The 17,928-nt window shown below is 40.8% G+C and overlaps 1 protein-coding gene across 2 annotated transcripts; it reads left to right on the forward strand.

Annotated features, from left to right (window-relative positions):
* The first annotated feature begins 1,226 nt into the window (after positions 1–1,226).
* METTL14 (methyltransferase 14, N6-adenosine-methyltransferase non-catalytic subunit) lies at positions 1,227–17,622 on the forward strand. 2 transcript variants are annotated; one of them, XM_083460267.1, is made up of 11 exons: positions 1,227–1,391; positions 2,823–2,911; positions 3,535–3,628; positions 4,256–4,336; positions 4,898–4,985; positions 6,134–6,224; positions 7,514–7,655; positions 7,778–7,870; positions 10,103–10,219; positions 14,223–14,433; positions 16,037–17,622. In XM_083460267.1, the coding sequence occupies exons 1-11, from the start codon at positions 1,326–1,328 to the stop codon at positions 16,339–16,341; spliced, it is 1,377 nt and encodes a 458-aa protein (XP_083316393.1). In that variant the 5' UTR covers positions 1,227–1,325; the 3' UTR covers positions 16,342–17,622. The 2 variants fall into 2 exon arrangements, with proteins under 2 accessions (XP_083316393.1, XP_083316394.1); XM_083460268.1 differs by having other exon boundaries at positions 1,228–1,391; positions 3,535–3,622.
* The last annotated feature ends 306 nt before the right edge of the window (positions 17,623–17,928 follow it).

Here is a 17,928-nt window from a genome sequence, read left to right on the forward strand (position 1 = left end):
GGTTCCCCATGAAGAATTTAACAGCACAATACTTTTCAAATTTACATAGGAATAACCAGGGCTTTTTTCCAGCCAAAACTCACCTCTCAGGTGGGCACCATTGCCATTATTCCAGCACCTCTTTTTCTAGAAAAACAGCACTGGGAATGACAACAATGAACATAGTGGAGCTTATTTCCAAATACTGTCAACCTGCTTATACCTGCGCAGCAAAGGTTTTTGAAACAACCCTGCCTCATAATGGTATACTTGGCTGTGCACACACCATACATTTAAACCACAGGACTTCCCCAAAAGAACACTGTGAACTACAGTCTGTTAAGAGTCCTGGGAATCGTAGCTCTGTGATGGCTAAATTAGTCTCCAGGATTCTCTGTGGGGAAGGTAGAAAGCAATACGCTTTAAATGTATGGTGCATCTACAGCCCAATAAAGCAAGCCTACATACACCCAATAGTATGTAGGGATCTTCAACTGGTGGGTCTGGACCCACCACTAAGTCACAACCTGGTCCAAGATCACAATAGCAGTACAATCACCATGGTGAAAATTTAAGAAATGAATCCTCAAATCCATGTTTGGGTTAAAGGCAGGTCCCAGGTCTGAAAAGGCGGAAGACTCCTGCACAGTACACTCCAATTAAGCCAGGGGAAGATGTGTCACAGCTGCAGCATCATATGGATGCTGTATTCAAGGTAGTGAAAAGCACACCACACACACACAAAAAAATTAAGATGAAAGCTGTAGACACCAAAAACGCCCATATGCCAACTACACACAGATGGAGCCAACGTATTTGCAACAATGTGGACCCTGTTAAATGAGCTGTTTGATATTTGTTTAAAAAAATAAAATAAGAATGACAATGAACCTGCTTTTTTGAGTTAAACATCAGCTGACCCATATGTTTATGTCAACAATGTAGATACTTGCCTGGAAAAACAAACTGTTTGCCTGATTTTTCAATAATGAAACAACAATTTGCATCGATTGGTTTATGTGGCATATTTCTAATGCGCTTTTTAGCAACTTTCATTGAAACGGTTAATTAAAAGGCAAACCAAAGCAAACCCCACACTAAAGCAGCCAAGCCAAAGAGTTTCCGCTTGCCCTCAACAAAAATGGCCGCTCACAGCTACCGGAACGAGAGCGGTCGCACAGGTTCCACTCACTTCTGCACATTATGTTCCATTCATTCCTACGAAAGTACTGGCAAAACTCCTTACCGTCGATGGTACCGGTTACAGAGGAAGGCGGAAGTGTCGTTTTAGGTAGGCGCCAAGTAGGCGACGACAGTTCTTTCGCCCGCGAATCCGTCGGACGAGGATGAACAGCCGCCTGCAGGAGATCCGAGAGCGGCAAAAATTGCGCCGGCAGCTCCTGGCTCAGCAGGTAGAGGCAACTTGGACACCCGAGTCGATTATCTCTAGGCGGCAGCTGTCCTTCGGGAAGCGACGACGGCGCGTGCGCGTTCCCCGGGGTGGTGGGGTGGGGTGGGGACAGAGTGGCTTGTCTCCCGTCTCCTAATGAGTCTCATAATTAGCACACTGCTGTGACGTGAAGCCCGAGTCTCCCCAGTGGGGAGGGAGGGGGGGTAGCCGTCGCCATGGAGACGAGGGTGGGAGGTCGAGGGGGCTGAATAGGAATAGTTCAGTCTCCTATCTCTGGGACCTTTGGAGGGGTGGTGTGTTTCCTGGTACATCTGTTTGGTGGTGTTATTTATAAATAATGATGATAAATGACGGCGGTGTTTTTATTGCTTTTAAAGGAGCAAGTAATTCAGAGTTTCTGTTAACAGTGTGCTTTCCAGGGCTCTTTTCCAAGTGATAATACAATACAGTGGTACCTGGGGTTACATACGCTTCAGGTTACAGACTCCACTAACCCAGAAATAGTTTTGTTGTTGTTTAGTCGTGTCTGACTCTTTGTGACCCCATGGACCAGAGCACGCCAGGCACTCCTGTCTTCCACTGCTTCCTGCGGTTTGGTCAAACTCATGTTGGTAGCTTCAAGAACACTCAACCATCTCGTCCTCTGTCGTCCCCTTCTCCTTGTGTCCTCCATCTTTCCCAACATCAGGGTCTTTTCCAGGAAGTCTTCTCATGAGGTGGCCAAAGTACTGGAGTCTCATCTTCAGGATCTGTCCCTCCAGTGAGCACTCAGGGCTGATTTCCTTAAGAATGGATAGGTTGGATCTTCTTGCAGTCCGTGGGACTCTCAAGAGTCTCCTCCAGCACCATAATTCAAAAGCATCAATTCTTCGGCAATCAGCCTTCTTTATGGTCCAGCTCTCACTCCCATACATCACTACTGGGAAAATAGTACCTCGGGTTAAGAACTTTGCTTCAGGATGAGAACAGAAATCATGCTCCGGCGGCGCGGCAGCAGCAGGTGGCCCCATTAGCTAAAGTGGTGCTTCAGGTTAAGAACAGTTTCAGGTTAAGAACAGACCTCCAGAACGAATTAAGTACTTAACCCGAGGTACCAGTGTACATTGAGAGAGCCTGTGTTGGAAGACAGGCTCCCCCAGCCCAGAGCTCTCCAGGTGTTTTGGGCTGCAGCCAGGCTGGGGAAGGCAAGACTTTATGGGAGACACTGGTTAAAAACCCTACTCAGGTATAAAGCTTACTCAGGTGCCCTTGGCCCCATTACATACTCAGCACAACCTATTCAGGGGTGAATTCAGTGGGAATTCAGTTCAAACAAATCCACTGCAAATGGTGAAAGTATGTTATGTTTATATCAAACCTTTCATCTCTGGCCTTTTCGTTGGGTACTAAGTGTGCTGTTTATGGTGTTCTTCGTTTTTTGCTTTTCTTCCAGCTTGGGGCTGAAAGTGCTGATAGCATTGGTGCAGTATTGAATAGCAAGGATGAGCAGAGGGAAATTGCTGAAACAAGGGAAGCATGCAGGTTTGTACTAAAAGAGGTTGGTTGCATTTCTCATACCGTAAGCAGTTCAGAGGGAGAAGGGAGATCGTGTCAACTGCTGTGTCACTAAGGAGCTTGAGTTCGTTTTGATCTTGACTAATGCAGACTGCTCAGTTTGTCAGCAAAAAGCTGGAAACGCATTTCATTGTAAGGGACAAAAGAGTTTGGCAAATAGTAGTATATTAATCACTGTGGGCTTATTTGTAAATGTATATATTGTCTCTAGTAAGCTCTCTAACAGTGCCCGAATTTACAGTTTATCTGGGGTATGACTTTATGTCAAGCAGGATTTTCTTTGCACTTCTGATGTCCAACATAATATGAAAATAAGCTTATTCAGGAGCCTTCCCCACTTCTAGAGAGGCTTTTCCTGGCCTGCAGAGTGGAGGTTGGGGATCGTTTATTTCATGGACTTCCTTAAGTGAATTAATCTTCGAATCCATGCCACTGTTTCTCCAGTAAGCTTTAAATTGGGAGAGTCCTGATTTGCCATAGAAGTAAAGATGGTGCCATATCCAATGAGATAAGAACCAGAAATAAGTGAAACTGCTGTTCAAATCATGTTAATTAGATGAGTTCTAGACTGTTTTCTTCCACATTTGCAGGGCTGCTTATGATACATCTGCACCAAATGCCAAACGCAGATATCCAGATGAGGGAGAAGCTGATGAAGAAGAAATAGAAGAATATAAGGTTAAAGTGTGTTGCAATAATCCCTCTTCTTATAATAGCAGCATATGCCTGTCAGTCTTTCTAACGGAGTTATATGAAATGCAGGGGTCTGAGACATTACTTTGCAAGACATTAATATAATACCGTTTGCTTTTTCAAAGCACCTTGACGTTACATATTTTAATAATTAAGGCCACAATTTATCATTTAGTGGTTTTTAAGACTTGAAGAATTGTCTTTGGATCTGTTCCTGTTTTAATACTGGTGCACAAATAGTTTGATAGCTATCTCAGTTGAGAAACCATTTTGGTGCCTTAAATAGCATACTACTATATGATGATATCCATATAGCCAGTCAACATCAAAAAGCTTATCTTTCCTCTTTAATGAAATAATAGTGTAATATAGGAGATTGTTTAGTTTGTAATGTAATTTGTAATTGGTTTAGTAATGACAGAGAGGGGCCTTTCTGGCACCATTAGATTTTATTCTCCTCCCTGGCCCCCAAAAACATCTGTCATTGGAACCACTCATGATCTGCTGTTGCAGGAAGCTAATGTTCACAGACAGTCTTCTTTTATCCAGAAGTGGAAGGAGAATGAGAAGAGAAACATCCTGTCTCTACATTCATATAAAATGTGCTTTCTTCCAAAGGATGAAGTAGAATTGCAACAAGATGAAGAGAACCTGCCCTATGAAGAGGAAATTTACAAAGATTCCAGTACCTTTCTTAAGGTAACCAATTCATATACTGCAGTGTTGCCATTGTCGTCCTATCGTACATCATTATTGCACCTGAAATAACTGGAAATACAAATTTAAGACTTTAATTTAGGATTGTTATACCTGCAGGTATAGGGGGGTATATAAATTCAATAAATAAATAATACTGAATTAACAAAAGCATACTCCTAGATATACTTTTGACCAGCGTAAAACACTAAAGCTGCAGCATCCCACAACATTGAAGCTTCTGTTATGCACAATGATGACAAGGTTGAAAGGTGGCAAAGTTGGTTGCCTAAAATGGTGGTTATACTGTTCTATTTGCTTTATGCCTCATGCCATTAAAAAGGGATGAGCAGGATACGCTGTGCATTAGAATTGAAGCATGTTAGGATAATAGTGAGCGGGGAGATAATGGATCACTTGTCTGCAAGAGATATCAAGATAATCGAGCCAAACCCTGTGCATAGTGCTGGGTTCCTTCGTGTGCAAATGGCATGATAAAACCAGTGTATCTCTGATGTGCATCATTTTGCTAATCTATGTTCTTGGGTGTTTTTCTTCCTATAGGGGACCCAGAGCTTAAATCCTCATAACGATTATTGCCAACACTTTGTGGATACTGGACATAGGCCTCAGAACTTCATCAGAGATGTGGGTATGTCAGAATAACATGAATGAATTTATGAAGTGGTTTTTCATGTTTGCCATATGGTTTCTGCATGCAAGAGTTGTAGGAGTTTTTATTCACTATTATCCTGAGAAAACAGGATAGCAGATGCTTCCAGATCTGCCTTTGAGAGTAGTGTCAGCAAAATTAGTGGTCTATGTGGAAGGCTTTATTAAATGGTGTTTAGCTGTATACCAGTTTACTTATGGTACAGAGAGCAGGGGTGGAGAAGAGGGTGGGAATCACTGCTTTTTCCTGTCTTGGCTGAAGAATCCAATCTCAAATATTTGTGATCTATCTTCCAAATGCAATGGCATTTCTTTTGTAGAAATTAATTTTTTAATATGTTTTAAAAGTTTGAATTCCTCTAAGTATGTAATACACAGAAATCAAAAATTAGATTTCAGGTAGCCATGCCTAAAAGTAAAAATAGCAGGCTTCAACCAGACATCTGTAAAAAGACTTTAGACACTTCTTAGCCTGGTTCACATGTCACATCATTTGACTTTTCAGCATTTATTGATGTTTTTAATTACGTTTTTTTGTGTATATTTTAGTTGAGCCTGTTCTTGTATGTTGTATTCTGCTGTATTATGAAAGTGTGGATTATCACTTCGTATATAAATAAATGACATTTCTGGCAGGTTGCCTGGGGGATGGGAGTAGGAGGACATAATCAGCATATATCCCTGTTAGTGTAAATGGGTTGGATTCTCCTGTGTCCGGTTGACATGGGGAAATCTCAGTGTCATCTCCACAGCTACTGACTACTGGCAGGGTTGACATGGTTGTTGGGGAAAGTAGCTGATGTTGCATTTACAGAGCAGTGTGTATGTTCCCCTCCTGTTCTAGGCTGGATTAGTGCAGAGTATTCTGCCCCAAAATATGGCATTTGTAATCTATTCAAATATTACATGCAATGGTGCACTGAAACTACTGGCATTTGGCAAGGTCGGGTAGAAATTTGGGTTGTAACACAAAGTGATTCTATGCTTGACTAAGTTGTAGCATCTAGCTCAAGTTCAATGAAAGTGTTTGTGCCAGAGAGTCTGTGTCAAATTAAAGTTCTTCACTTGTGACCACCTGTTTATGAAAATGTAATTCTGTAGCGTAAAAATGGCTTGTTTTTCTCTTAGGCTTAGCAGACAGGTTTGAAGAATATCCAAAGCTTCGAGAGCTTATCAGACTGAAGGATGAGCTAATATCTAAATCGAACACTCCCCCTATGTAAGTACATTAAATGAGCTGGATTCTGTTCTTCAGACTGGCTTAACATTGGTTATTGTTAGACTGCTAACTAAACCCCTTTCAGCACCTGTTTAAGATTTGCATGTTCTATTTTTGGGTTGTATTTCTGAAATACGCAAGTTGAACTTCAAAGATTACTAGGGCTGATGGGAGTTGTAGTTCAGCAGCACCTGCAGAGTCAAAGGTCCCCCATCCTGATCTAGAATGACATGAAAAGAGGATTAGACAAATGTATGGTGGATAAAGCTCTCAGAGGTTGCTAGTCATGATGGCAGTATGCCTCTGAATACCAGTTGCTGGGAAAGATGTGTTGCACTTGGATCCTGCTTTTGGGCTTCCTGTAAGCATTTGTTATCTGTTACTCCAGGGAGTAAGATTTGAACCAACAGGTTCAAATTACACGAAAAAGCCTAACCTGCTAGGAAGACATTTATGCAGTGGAATACACTGCCTCTTGAAGCAGGTATTTCTTCATTACAGGTTTTTAAGCAAGCTGGAAGGTCACCTATCAGGGATGCTGTAGTAGTGGGCTTCCTGCATCGACAGGGGATTTATACGGTGTAACAGTCTCCTCTTTGATACAATTTTACTAATCAGTTTCTATGAACCAATCGTGGTTTGAAACTGGTTACTAAAATTGTATCAAAGAGGAGACTGTTACACCGTATAAACCAGCTGTAGTAATAATCATTTTTATGATTGCTGACAGTGCTTTTTTCAAACGCTACCTTGCTTGTAGGGTCAGTAACTATCCAAGAAGAGGCCCTAGAAAACTCTTTGAAGAGAATTTTAGAATAAAGTTGGACATCAGTCTTTTAAATAGAATTAAAGTTGTGCTTATTTAAAAACAATCACAGTGCTCTGAGACTGATTTTTCATCTACCTAGGAGTGCAATTTTGTAGCAACATTTGTAAAATTTAATAGAATAATGGTGGCCAGACATCAGTTTCTATATAATGAGGTGTCTGGTGGTCAACAATTGTTTTTGGTTTTCCAAATTTGAAGTGATTCACTGAAACCAAGAATGTTATAATTTGTGCAGCTTCACAGTAGGAATTGGGTTCTCAGAGAGTGCATGTTACTTTTCATGTATGTAAATAATAGATATTTACTCTGAAATGCCATTCATCTGTACATATTTTGTTCATTCCATGAACATTGTGTGAGATATGTATCATTGTCAGTAACTGCTGAGAAATTTTCAACTTAACTGGAAAATCCTGCACTAATTCAGCCAAGCAATCTTGTATTTTGTCTGTGTATATAGGTATTTACAAGCTGACTTGGAGGCTTTTGATATGCGTGAACTCAAGTTCAAGTTTGATGTGATTCTTTTGGAGCCGCCATTGGAAGAATACTATAGGGAGACTGGCATTACAGCTAATGAGAAGTGCTGGAATTGGGATGAAGTGAGTTTGCTTTTTAGAAAAACCTTTACAGGATGAATGCTTGTTATATTTTTAGCTACCCATGAGCCTGTTGTGTGCATTGCTCTGTTTGCTTAAAATGTCATTTGTTCTGTCTTTTTTAGATCATGAAGCTAGATATAGAGGAGCTAGCTTCCCCGCGTTCTTTTGTCTTTCTTTGGTGTGGTTCTGGGGAGGGCCTTGATCTTGGCAGAATGGTAAGATCCTGCTGCAGTACACTGGGTCACATACTTTCTCAGACCTTATAGTATCACTTTGTCTCTGTTTCTTGTCACCTTAAATGCAGAATAATTCTCTTTCTATTTCCCTAGATAATGGGTTGAGGCAGATATGAAATCAATCAAATGTTAATCCTTATTTTCCAGATGGGCACCCGTGAAACATACCATGCACTGTTTCAAGAGATCATATTTATCTTTGTAGCTTTGGTATCTCTTAAGTTCTTCAGCACTAGGGTGCCTTCTTCTGGCAGTTTGCTGTGCCTTTGATTGAAAGAGCCATGGAGGCACTGCTATCCTAAATATTCTTCTCATTAAACCAATAATTTCTCTCCACTCCACTGCCTACCTTTGCTAACAGGGAGCTAGCATGTTCAGTTTTATGCTTGGTCTTTAAAACAGTCTCTTGTTATTGTTTTCATTTATTGCAGTTTCAGGCAGCCATTCATTTCTTAGAATCACAGGGCAGTATGCAAAAACAAAACTATTCCATACTCACCAACATTTCTAAAACAACATTAAAATCAACAGCATTCAAATATACAATCAGGTTAGCAGATCAGCACCAGACATAAAAATACAGATCACTGAACTTTACACTCCTACCCCAAAAGCCAAGGCAAAAAAATGCATCTTGCTCTGACCCTGGAATGGAGAGAAGCATATCTCCAGTGGAAATGAGCTGCGCAGGCAGGGTGCCACCACAGAGAATGCTGTATTTTGTGTCACTGCACAACAAGCTTCACTATGAGAAGGGGCTTTCCTGATGAGGTCAAAACCTAGGCCAGCAGATGTAGGGAGATGCGCTTCTCCAAGTTTGGGTCCCAGGTTATTTAAGGCTTTGGACATTAAAGATATGCCCTGAATAGGGTTTTTTTATAGCAAATTGATGGTTGGTACGCCATCAGGTTGGTACACCTGAAGAATCAGTATTGCATAATGGTTCTCAAAGTGTCAGTATTGTATAATGACTCTTGCAGGGACATTCTGCATCAGCTGCAGCTTCTGAATCATCCTTGAGGGTAGAGTGCATTACAGTAGACTAACCGGGAACTTACCAGGGCACGGAGAACTGTGGCAGGCTGTCTCAGTCAAGGAAAGGCCATAGGTGGCAAATCATTCATAATTGGAAATGGACACTACTAGCCATTGCAGTCATCTGGACCTCAAGTGACAGAACTGGATCAAGCAGTATCCGCCCAGCTACATAACTGCTTCTTCAGCAAATCAATCCATAATAGACCGTCTTCCTAATTCCTGGACGTGTGAACCACCCACCAACAGCTTCAGTTTGGTGGGTCGTTCACACATCCAGTAATTTGGAAGAAGGTCTATTATGGATGTATTTGGCCGTTACACCCAGCCCATTACTGTGTCTATCAGTGGTTCAGCACCTGCACAGCCTTTCCTGATTCAGATAGTATATAGAGAGAAGAGTTGGATATCATCACCCGCTGGTTCCATTTAGTCAGCCCTTTTTAGCAAGCTGTTGTCAGCCAAGAATCTCAAGGGTCAAGAGATGTGGTTGGCCACACCCCTTAAAGTGCCTTGTTCTCATCCCTGGGCCACAACATCTGGCCAGATAGTCTTTCAAACCGCTATTAGAGGTTCTATCCCAGCTATGGCATCAACTGCCAAGCAAATGCAAGTATTTACAGCTTCATAGTTGTCATGGCAGCCATTGAAGTCTTGAGCTGGCCTAGATTGGTGTGTGTGTTGAAATTCCCCAGTACAATTGACTGGAGGCTTTCCAGCACTACATCTGAGACCTTGTCTGGCCGTCTTCCCATGCCATACTTCCCTCTGTCAATATAGGTATCTGCCTGCAATCATGAACAGGCTTTCAAGGGTGTATGCCCTTTTAAGCACAATGGGACTTGCTTCCAAGCAACCATGCATAGGATTGCCCTGTATGTATGCTTAGTGTCATGCCAATGCATCTCCACCATGGTAGCAAAAGTTTAAGCATACACTCCTTCTCATGAAATGATGTGCTGCATAAATAAATATTTAGTAGAGTTGCTAGAATAACCACAGTGGAAATTTCAAGGTGGCTTTTGCTTTAACATTTGGAATTTGATCTGATTCTGAAAAATGTACAGGAGAGGAAGAAGCTTTTAGGCATGCCAGAAGTGAAATGTCTTATTCTACTTCTGTGTATTGTACAAAGTGATTGTCTAATTTTATTCCCCTTTTGTTGAAATGTTTCAGTGTTTGCGTAAATGGGGCTATAGAAGATGTGAAGACATCTGTTGGATTAAAACCAACAAAAACAATCCTGGGAAGACCAAGACTCTGGACCCTAAGGCTGTCTTTCAAAGAACAAAGGTACGTCTTTGTCTGAATTTCTTCATCTCCTCTTAATTTAGTAGTTTCACAAAAACCACCAGATGTTCTGTTGTTGTTGGTAGGTGTTGTAATTTTAGGAAAGGAGTTACAGAGCAGCTTACTTCTTTTGCTTTCAAATGTAAGTTTATCTGATAATGATTTTAGAAAATTGGTGAGTAATTTTTAACATTTGTGGACTCTTAGCTTCATCTGAGTAAATATTGAAATCCTCTCTTGTCTTCATCTAACAGCTTCATGAAGTTCTTTTTGGGAAACTTTTGAATGCTCTTATTCAGTCATTCTTATTGAAATGCAGATCAGATAGGATAAGGCGTCTTAGAAATACTTTACCCTTCTGTCACCCTTCAGGAGATGATGGAAGAGGGGGTAGAATGCCTTGTATAGTTTTCTTTGTGCTAGTCTGTTGCTATAGATGGGAATGCAGTGTGATTGACTTTCATTTTGTCAACTATTAAGACTCCTACATTGAAATGTAAATAAAATATATTGGTAGCAAAGGGTTCTCTTTTGGTTTTCTCAAGAGTAGTTTGGGATTGCTATCACTACCCTACAATGCTAAATGCATTGTAGAACTGGAGCCACACCAGTTCCTTAAGACAACTGTGCCTCTTACTAGAGCAGATTTCTGGGATATTACTTTGTGTTTGATTGGATGTCATTGAGAAGTGATAGAGCGGAAAAAATAAGTTAGTGTAGAGTTAAATTGTTTAAGACTTTCCACCCTTGGAAAAATGTCAGTAGGATTACCTGGAGAAATTTAAGATGTGCTTAGCAAAAGCCTGGTAGCTGCTTTCCCTAGATAAAAGCAATGTTGGGTGGCAGCAATTGGAGAGTGGTTCAATATCCTCCCCTCTCAAATTGCCCTTTCTTGAAATTGCTGCTTTTCCTGAAGCAAGCAGTATCAGGAATTGGTTGCATATGTATGTAGTTAACGCTATGACATTTGTTCTGTTAGTTTCCCTAATGATAGCAGCATCAAGGAAACTGTCACCCACCAAACACATTTTAAGGTCTGTGTCTAACTCAATATTATTGATACACACAATACTTTATGTAAATTGAGATGGGCTCACTACTGTGGTGAGTTTGCGGTCTGTAAAGATGATACAGCGGCTTGGAGAAGGACTGAAGGAAAAGAAGTGATTGAATGCATTCATTTGCATATGGGTGCAATCTATTAAGGGCTTGAAAGTATTCGTAGTACTTTCTCAAACAACTGTATTTCTTTGTGATGAATGACTAAGGTTATTTACAGCAGCAGCGAAGAGATTTGTTTAATCGTATAACACAGGTTTCTCCAAAAACGATCCTACCAGCATTTCCTCACTTGTCTGGTTCAATCTGAAATAGTGGGTGAGAGGAGAACGAAGCCTAACTTTTCATGTTATGCATTATATGCTGTGGAGAGGGAGGGGGGAGGACAACAAACATGTTGATCCTTAAGAAAAACTATGAAGCTCACAGTCAGGAATATGTTTCCTGTGGCTAAACGAAATGCACAAAACTTTGAACAAGCTTTTAAGTTATCCAGAACTCTTCATCAGGCTAGATGTTAAGCCAAGCTGGAGAGTAGGGTGGAGTGACGTGCTAAAGGATACCTGGTGACTGGTTGTTATTATAGACCTTATATGGCATCTTACAAAGTAAGCTTCTTGAATTTGTCATATTTAATTGTATATTTAGCTTAAAACAGTTTTTGTTATCCCTATGTGTGTCTTAAATTCTGTGGTCACTTACAAGTCTTGAAATACTCGTGAGAAATACACGTTGAAAGCATGAGCAGTTGATTCATGTCTACAATGGACATTTACTTATATGCTGCTTTTATACAATGTTGATAGGTTCTTTCTCCCCGATTAGCAGCTTTAGTGTCCTTGGGTGCCTTGAGTATTGCTTTGTTGCTTTCAGTACTGAGGTAGAAGCACTAGCACTAGTCTAGAAAAGTTTCTCATCTGTTTAAACCTCAGTGCTGTTTTACCAGAGACTAAAGTTTTGAGAATTGCAGTACATGTCCAAGTGGTCATTTTTCTTTCTCTCCTTTTTCAAAATATGAACCCCTACAGCTTGCGCCAGAGATCTGGAAATGTTTATTCATTCATGTCTGCAATTTTGTGAAAACCATCTGGCAACTTCAGTAAATCAGCATTTTATGATCTGGGGGAAATTGCCCATTTGGGTGGTGGTCTTCAAAACCAGATTAATCTGCAGAACCTGCAGAACCAGCTATGTAGACTATCTGTGTGAACAGCCACTTGCATTCATCTTTAACATTAGAATAGAGTAGACATTGAGTGTCATCGTCCATTTAATTGACACAGGGCTGTTCTTGGGGTTATCTAAGTCAATTGGTACTGATTCCATAGCATACTGCAATGAACTTCTATTGAGCATTTGAATTTGTGGAAAGAAGCTGCAGAAAACTGACACTGTTTAGTTTTGGTTTTTTTGGAAATTATTTTTGTCTATAATTGCAAATACCACTGCATAAAAATAAGTAACTGTGTAGCGCACAGAATTAATGGGCACCTTGTTGATTAAATCCACAGCCTTATCACTAGGAGGACACTAAGAGGAGCAAATCTGCTTGACCCACATAGTTCACCTTATTAGGCAGTCAGCCAAAACTTCAGTTTGTTTCAGTTTGTTAGACTTAACTGTGGACACATGGGAAAATCCCACATCCCTTCTGCGAACTCCAGAGAATATCTCTGTTTGGACACATGCTTGGGAGAGATGCCGATTCATACAGAAGATCCCCAACCTCTACACCATGCATAGGCAAACTCAGCCCTCCAGATGGAACTACAACTCCCATCATCCCTAGCTAACAGGACCAGTGGTCAGGGATGATGAGAGTTGTAGTCCCAAAACATCTGGAGGGCCGAGTTTGCCTGTGCCTGCTTTACACTCTTCCTGAGCTGAGAGCTGCTGAGGGATCATTGCTGCTGCTGCTTCCTCCGTCTGCCCATCTCTGTGGCTCTCATCACCATAGCTACCTCCTCCTTTCTCATCCTGCACCATAGGAGCCAACTTCTAGGGCCCAAGGTCCCTTTGTCCCCCCCCAAAAAAGTTTGAGGGGGCTAGGACCCCCAAAGTTGATGGTCATTGCCATTGAAATGGTGCGTGTGCACCGCATCTTGTGGTTGATTGCGCTGGGCAGGGCTTACCTGGACCCCGATACTTTATCCAAGTTGACATCCCCATCCTGTACCTTTCCAGTGCCAGTACTTCCTTATTTTAGATATCTTTTCTGTGCTCTTCAGCCAACAGGACTTATATAATACTAACACAACCAATCTATATGGTCAATGAAAATACAGCTGTTAAATCACAGTTGAGAGCAGCATTAAAATTCAGCGTACGGCAAATATGTGCTGAGCATACAGGTCACCTACAGCTCTTCTCTGCACCACCAGTCAGTGCCCAGAACACAAGCTCTTTGTATAGTGCCTGTCTACTTCATTTGGTTTGGACTGGAAGAGGCAGGTCAGCTCAGGTGGAGGGCAAAGCCATCCTCTAGTGATAAGAGGTGCTGGGAAAGATGGCAGCTTTGGTAACCACTTCAGGAGGGTTTATAAAATACGCTTCTTCAGTTGCTCAATCTTTTATCTTCCATAATGTGGGGCAGATTTAACCTTGCTATTCATAACATATCTCTCTTGTGCACTTTGCACACTTTTATAACAATCACTTCCACTTTAGAAACACTTTCTGAGGACTTGGTCACACACTTTAGAATAATGATTTTCATGCTTTTGATGCTCAATTTTTAAAAGATATCTGGGGCTGAGAAAGTAGAATTTCTGCATTCATTGTCTTGGTCTCTGGCTAGTTAGATGGATCTTCAAAAGAAGTGGCATGCTGTGTTCTGTCTCCCACAATCAGTCGTATATATGTGACATGTGGATTTGCAGGGTTGGCATTTTCTTGTGTGCGTCTGATATACTTCCAAAAACTTTCTCTTTGGTGTTGTTCTACCTAGGAACACTGCCTTATGGGCATTAAAGGAACAGTCCGTCGTAGTACGGATGGAGACTTTATCCATGCTAACGTTGACATAGATTTAATTATCACAGAAGAGCCTGAAATTGGCAATATAGAGAAACCAGTGGAAATATTTCACATCATTGAACATTTTTGCCTTGGAAGACGACGGCTTCACCTCTTTGGCCGGGATAGCACAATCCGACCAGGTTAGTGTTGGTCTGATTCTGATACTTAATCATTATTTCAAAGTTTTTCCAGGAGAGGTGAACCTTTTATAAAGATTAATGGTGTGCATGAGTGGGAGAAAGAAACTCTTTAGAGAGTAGTTACATTAATCTGTTGCAGCCAAATACAAAATCTACTTATACTCCTAGACTAACTGATTCATTAGGGCATGAGCTTTCATAGGCAAGAGACTATTTTTTTCAATAAAGTGGACTGAGAACATGATGGGAACATAAATATTTCAGAGTTAAGGCACTTGGGGGTGGGGTGGAGGAAATGAGAATGAGAATGCAAGAACCTGAGTTCTGCTGTCTGCCGTGTAAGATGTGAATTGAAGAATTATTTGTGCTGGGATCTTCAATGCACAAATGCTAAGTAATTCCTGTTATTAATGAAGGAAAGATAATTGTTATGCAGATTCTTATTCTAACTCCTTTTTGAACATTTTTTTCCCAAAGCCTAAGGTCAGAGAGAAAACAATATTCAGTGAAATGGTCCACTGTTTTCATGTATAGCTGGGTTGATCTTAGAAGAGTTAAGATGCGGTGTATTCTGTCTTGGTGCAGAGGGCAGTGACTGGATTGTATTCTGATTCATTCCAAGTGTTTGGTTGATTGAGTTTGAGAAAACATGTTCTCCCACAAGAGGAGCATATTAGCCCATATACTCCTACCCTGATCCTAAACATTTGCATCAGAATAAATGCATTTTCTTTGATATTAGCAGACTGTCATGGTTTGCCATGTTGTGCTGACACATAAGTTAGGGCTCCCCATTTCTACCCTTTGTTGAGATATACACCAGTTAAGCGGGGATAAAATGAGAGAGGGGGTGCAATAACCAGAGCTACTGATGTCATCTGGAATTGAGCCAAAATTGAATTCCTTTTACAAAGAGATCATGCAACTTTTATGTGCAAAATGTCTCCACTTAAGTGCTGGAGTGAGTGGAGGATCTCCCCAATGCTAGCTGAGTATCACAACCGTGAATAAAGTTTTCTGAAGAGAGGCATGTACGAATAAAGATTTGTGCATAGTATATCTTGTTTGGTTACCGCATTGTAGAGAGTTTCGTTTTGGCACTAGAATGTTGGATTTATAGGCTCTCCTCTCTCGAGTCATGGATCATGCATTTTCTAACAATGATAAATGCATACTCCTTGAGAGCTCACTTTCTAAGGAGAACTGATGAAAGGATTCTAAAAACAAAGGAAAGGAAGTGCAAGAATACTGGCCAATTATTGCTTCTTTCTTGACCACATTCTGCAAATGTGGTGGTGCATTTGCCTGCCTCTCTTCTCTTTCCACCGAGCAGTAATCTGACCTTCGTCTGTGAACCTCCCTAGCAGCACTTCAGCAATGGGAGTTCAGATTCTGCTTTTAGCATCTGATTACCAAGCCTAGTAGGGTGTGTGTGGGTGTGTGGGTGTGTGTGTGTGTGTGTGTGTGTGTGTAACAATGGTTTGCTTCCATTCCTACAATATCTATAACTTTATGTAGTGTTACAGTAATCCAGTCTGGTGGTAACCAAGGCACTGAACTCTGTGTGCATCTCACTGCTTGCTGCTTTTCTTTCTCCTCTTAGGCTGGCTAACCGTGGGACCCACACTCACAAACAGCAACTTCAACGCAGAAACATATACGTCCTATTTCACAGCTCCAAATTCCAACCTAACTGGCTGTACAGAAGAGATTGAGAGACTCAGACCTAAATCGCCGCCGCCAAAAGACCGAGGTGGTGGCGCACCGAGGGGTGGAGGAAGAGGCGGGACTTCAGCTGGCCGAGGAGAAAGGGGCAGAGAGAGAAACAGAACAAATTTTCGGGGGGAAAGGGGAGGGTTCCGGGGAGGACGGGGTGGTACCCACCGGGGTGGCTTTCCTCCTCGTTGAACGTATCAAAGTCTCAATCTTTCCCTGCCTTAATACCACTGCTTTTCCTTTGTTTGAAGTCTTAGTTCTGCTGAGGTGGTACTTATTAGCGACTGAGTCCAGAATTTTAGTACCGACTGTATTCTTTCTTTTTTATATACATGCTGCTTGAGCCAGCCCATTTACAGCACATCAGCTTCCTTGATGAGTAGCATCCACTGCTTGTGACAGATCTCCTTCACAAAAGTTGAAATCAAAGCAGAAACACCTCCCAGTGGTTTCAAGAGCTTTCATCAACTCTCGGTCTTTCCGATTTGCAAATCAGTTTATTTACTGTTAATCTTGACTCATAAACCGAACAAAAATCCTTGCTTGCCTCCTCTAAACACTATTTATTCTCAGGCTAATGAAATTCAACTCTAGTTCCCATTGCAATACTAGAAAATTGGTGCTGATGTAAACAGAAACTATTATATTTGGCATTTTAATTAACAACTTGTGTCAAATATGTTAATTTTTTCTTTTAAGAGGTGATTGACTTTGAGACTAATGATTGATAGGAAGCGCAGAGAACCTATTATCAGTATTCTGTTGATACCTCATATCTGTATGCCAGAACATAGTCCATAGATGTGTGTAATCAGGGAATGATGCAAAGTGGTGGTGATGGCTGCCTTTTTCAAAAAAGAAAAAAAATTAAAATCTTGATAATATCTATAACAATTTACCATATTCATTAGCTGAAAAATTAAAGTTTAGATTTACTTGCAGAAGGCTCAAAACACTTAAGAATATGGTCCAACTAAACTGAAGCAATTTAGTGGAAGAAATTCAGGTATGCTGAATTTCCTGCTGAAGCTGTTGGGACTTCAGAAGGTTCCAGGCTGGATTGTGCTGTAAGTATGTATAATACCAAAATGATAGGAAATTACTTCTAAAATACTGCTTGTAAATATGAATTCATTTGCTCTTTTATTGCAGCCAGGTGCTTTGATCCACATAAACAACAGAGTGGGGGGCTACAGGCTGTACTACCTTTCTCTCTCTCTCTCTCCCCCCCCCCCCCATGATCATTTGAATTTTCTTTGCTTTTTTTTTAAAAAAAACCAACTGATGTTATGGATTGATTGTATATGATGAAATCTGATGAAATTTCAGCTCATCTTGTCAGGAATCCTCCTGAGAAGAAGTTGTAAAGACTCAAAATTTCTTGTACTTTGGTTCCTGAAAGCCAGTTTTTAAATGTCTTTTTAAGTGATGGAATGTATTTTTACTATTTTTGATAAATGTATAATTATTTTATTGGATGTTTGCCTTTATTTTATATATTTATTTCCATAAGCAGGTTCTTGTCAGTTTTCACGTTCAGCTTTGCAGGTTTAAATCCTAATTTACTGTAGTAATACATTTTTCCATAGAACTGTGAGTTTATGCAAGTCTGTAAATGAGAACTCAGCTGTGAAACTGTTTATGCAGTATCTAAGACAAATGTGTGACTCGGGTTAACCTTTTTGGTTTGATTAGGTAGAGTTGCCACCTAGTGGAACGGGAACGAAATTCTAAAGTCAGTTTATTGTGCAACCTATGATTTTTTTGAAGACCAGTGTA

This window comes from Podarcis liolepis (assembly GCF_965112155.1).
Source record: "Podarcis liolepis genome assembly, chromosome: 9".
In the NCBI taxonomy this organism is placed as follows: Eukaryota; Metazoa; Chordata; class Lepidosauria; order Squamata; family Lacertidae; genus Podarcis; species Podarcis liolepis.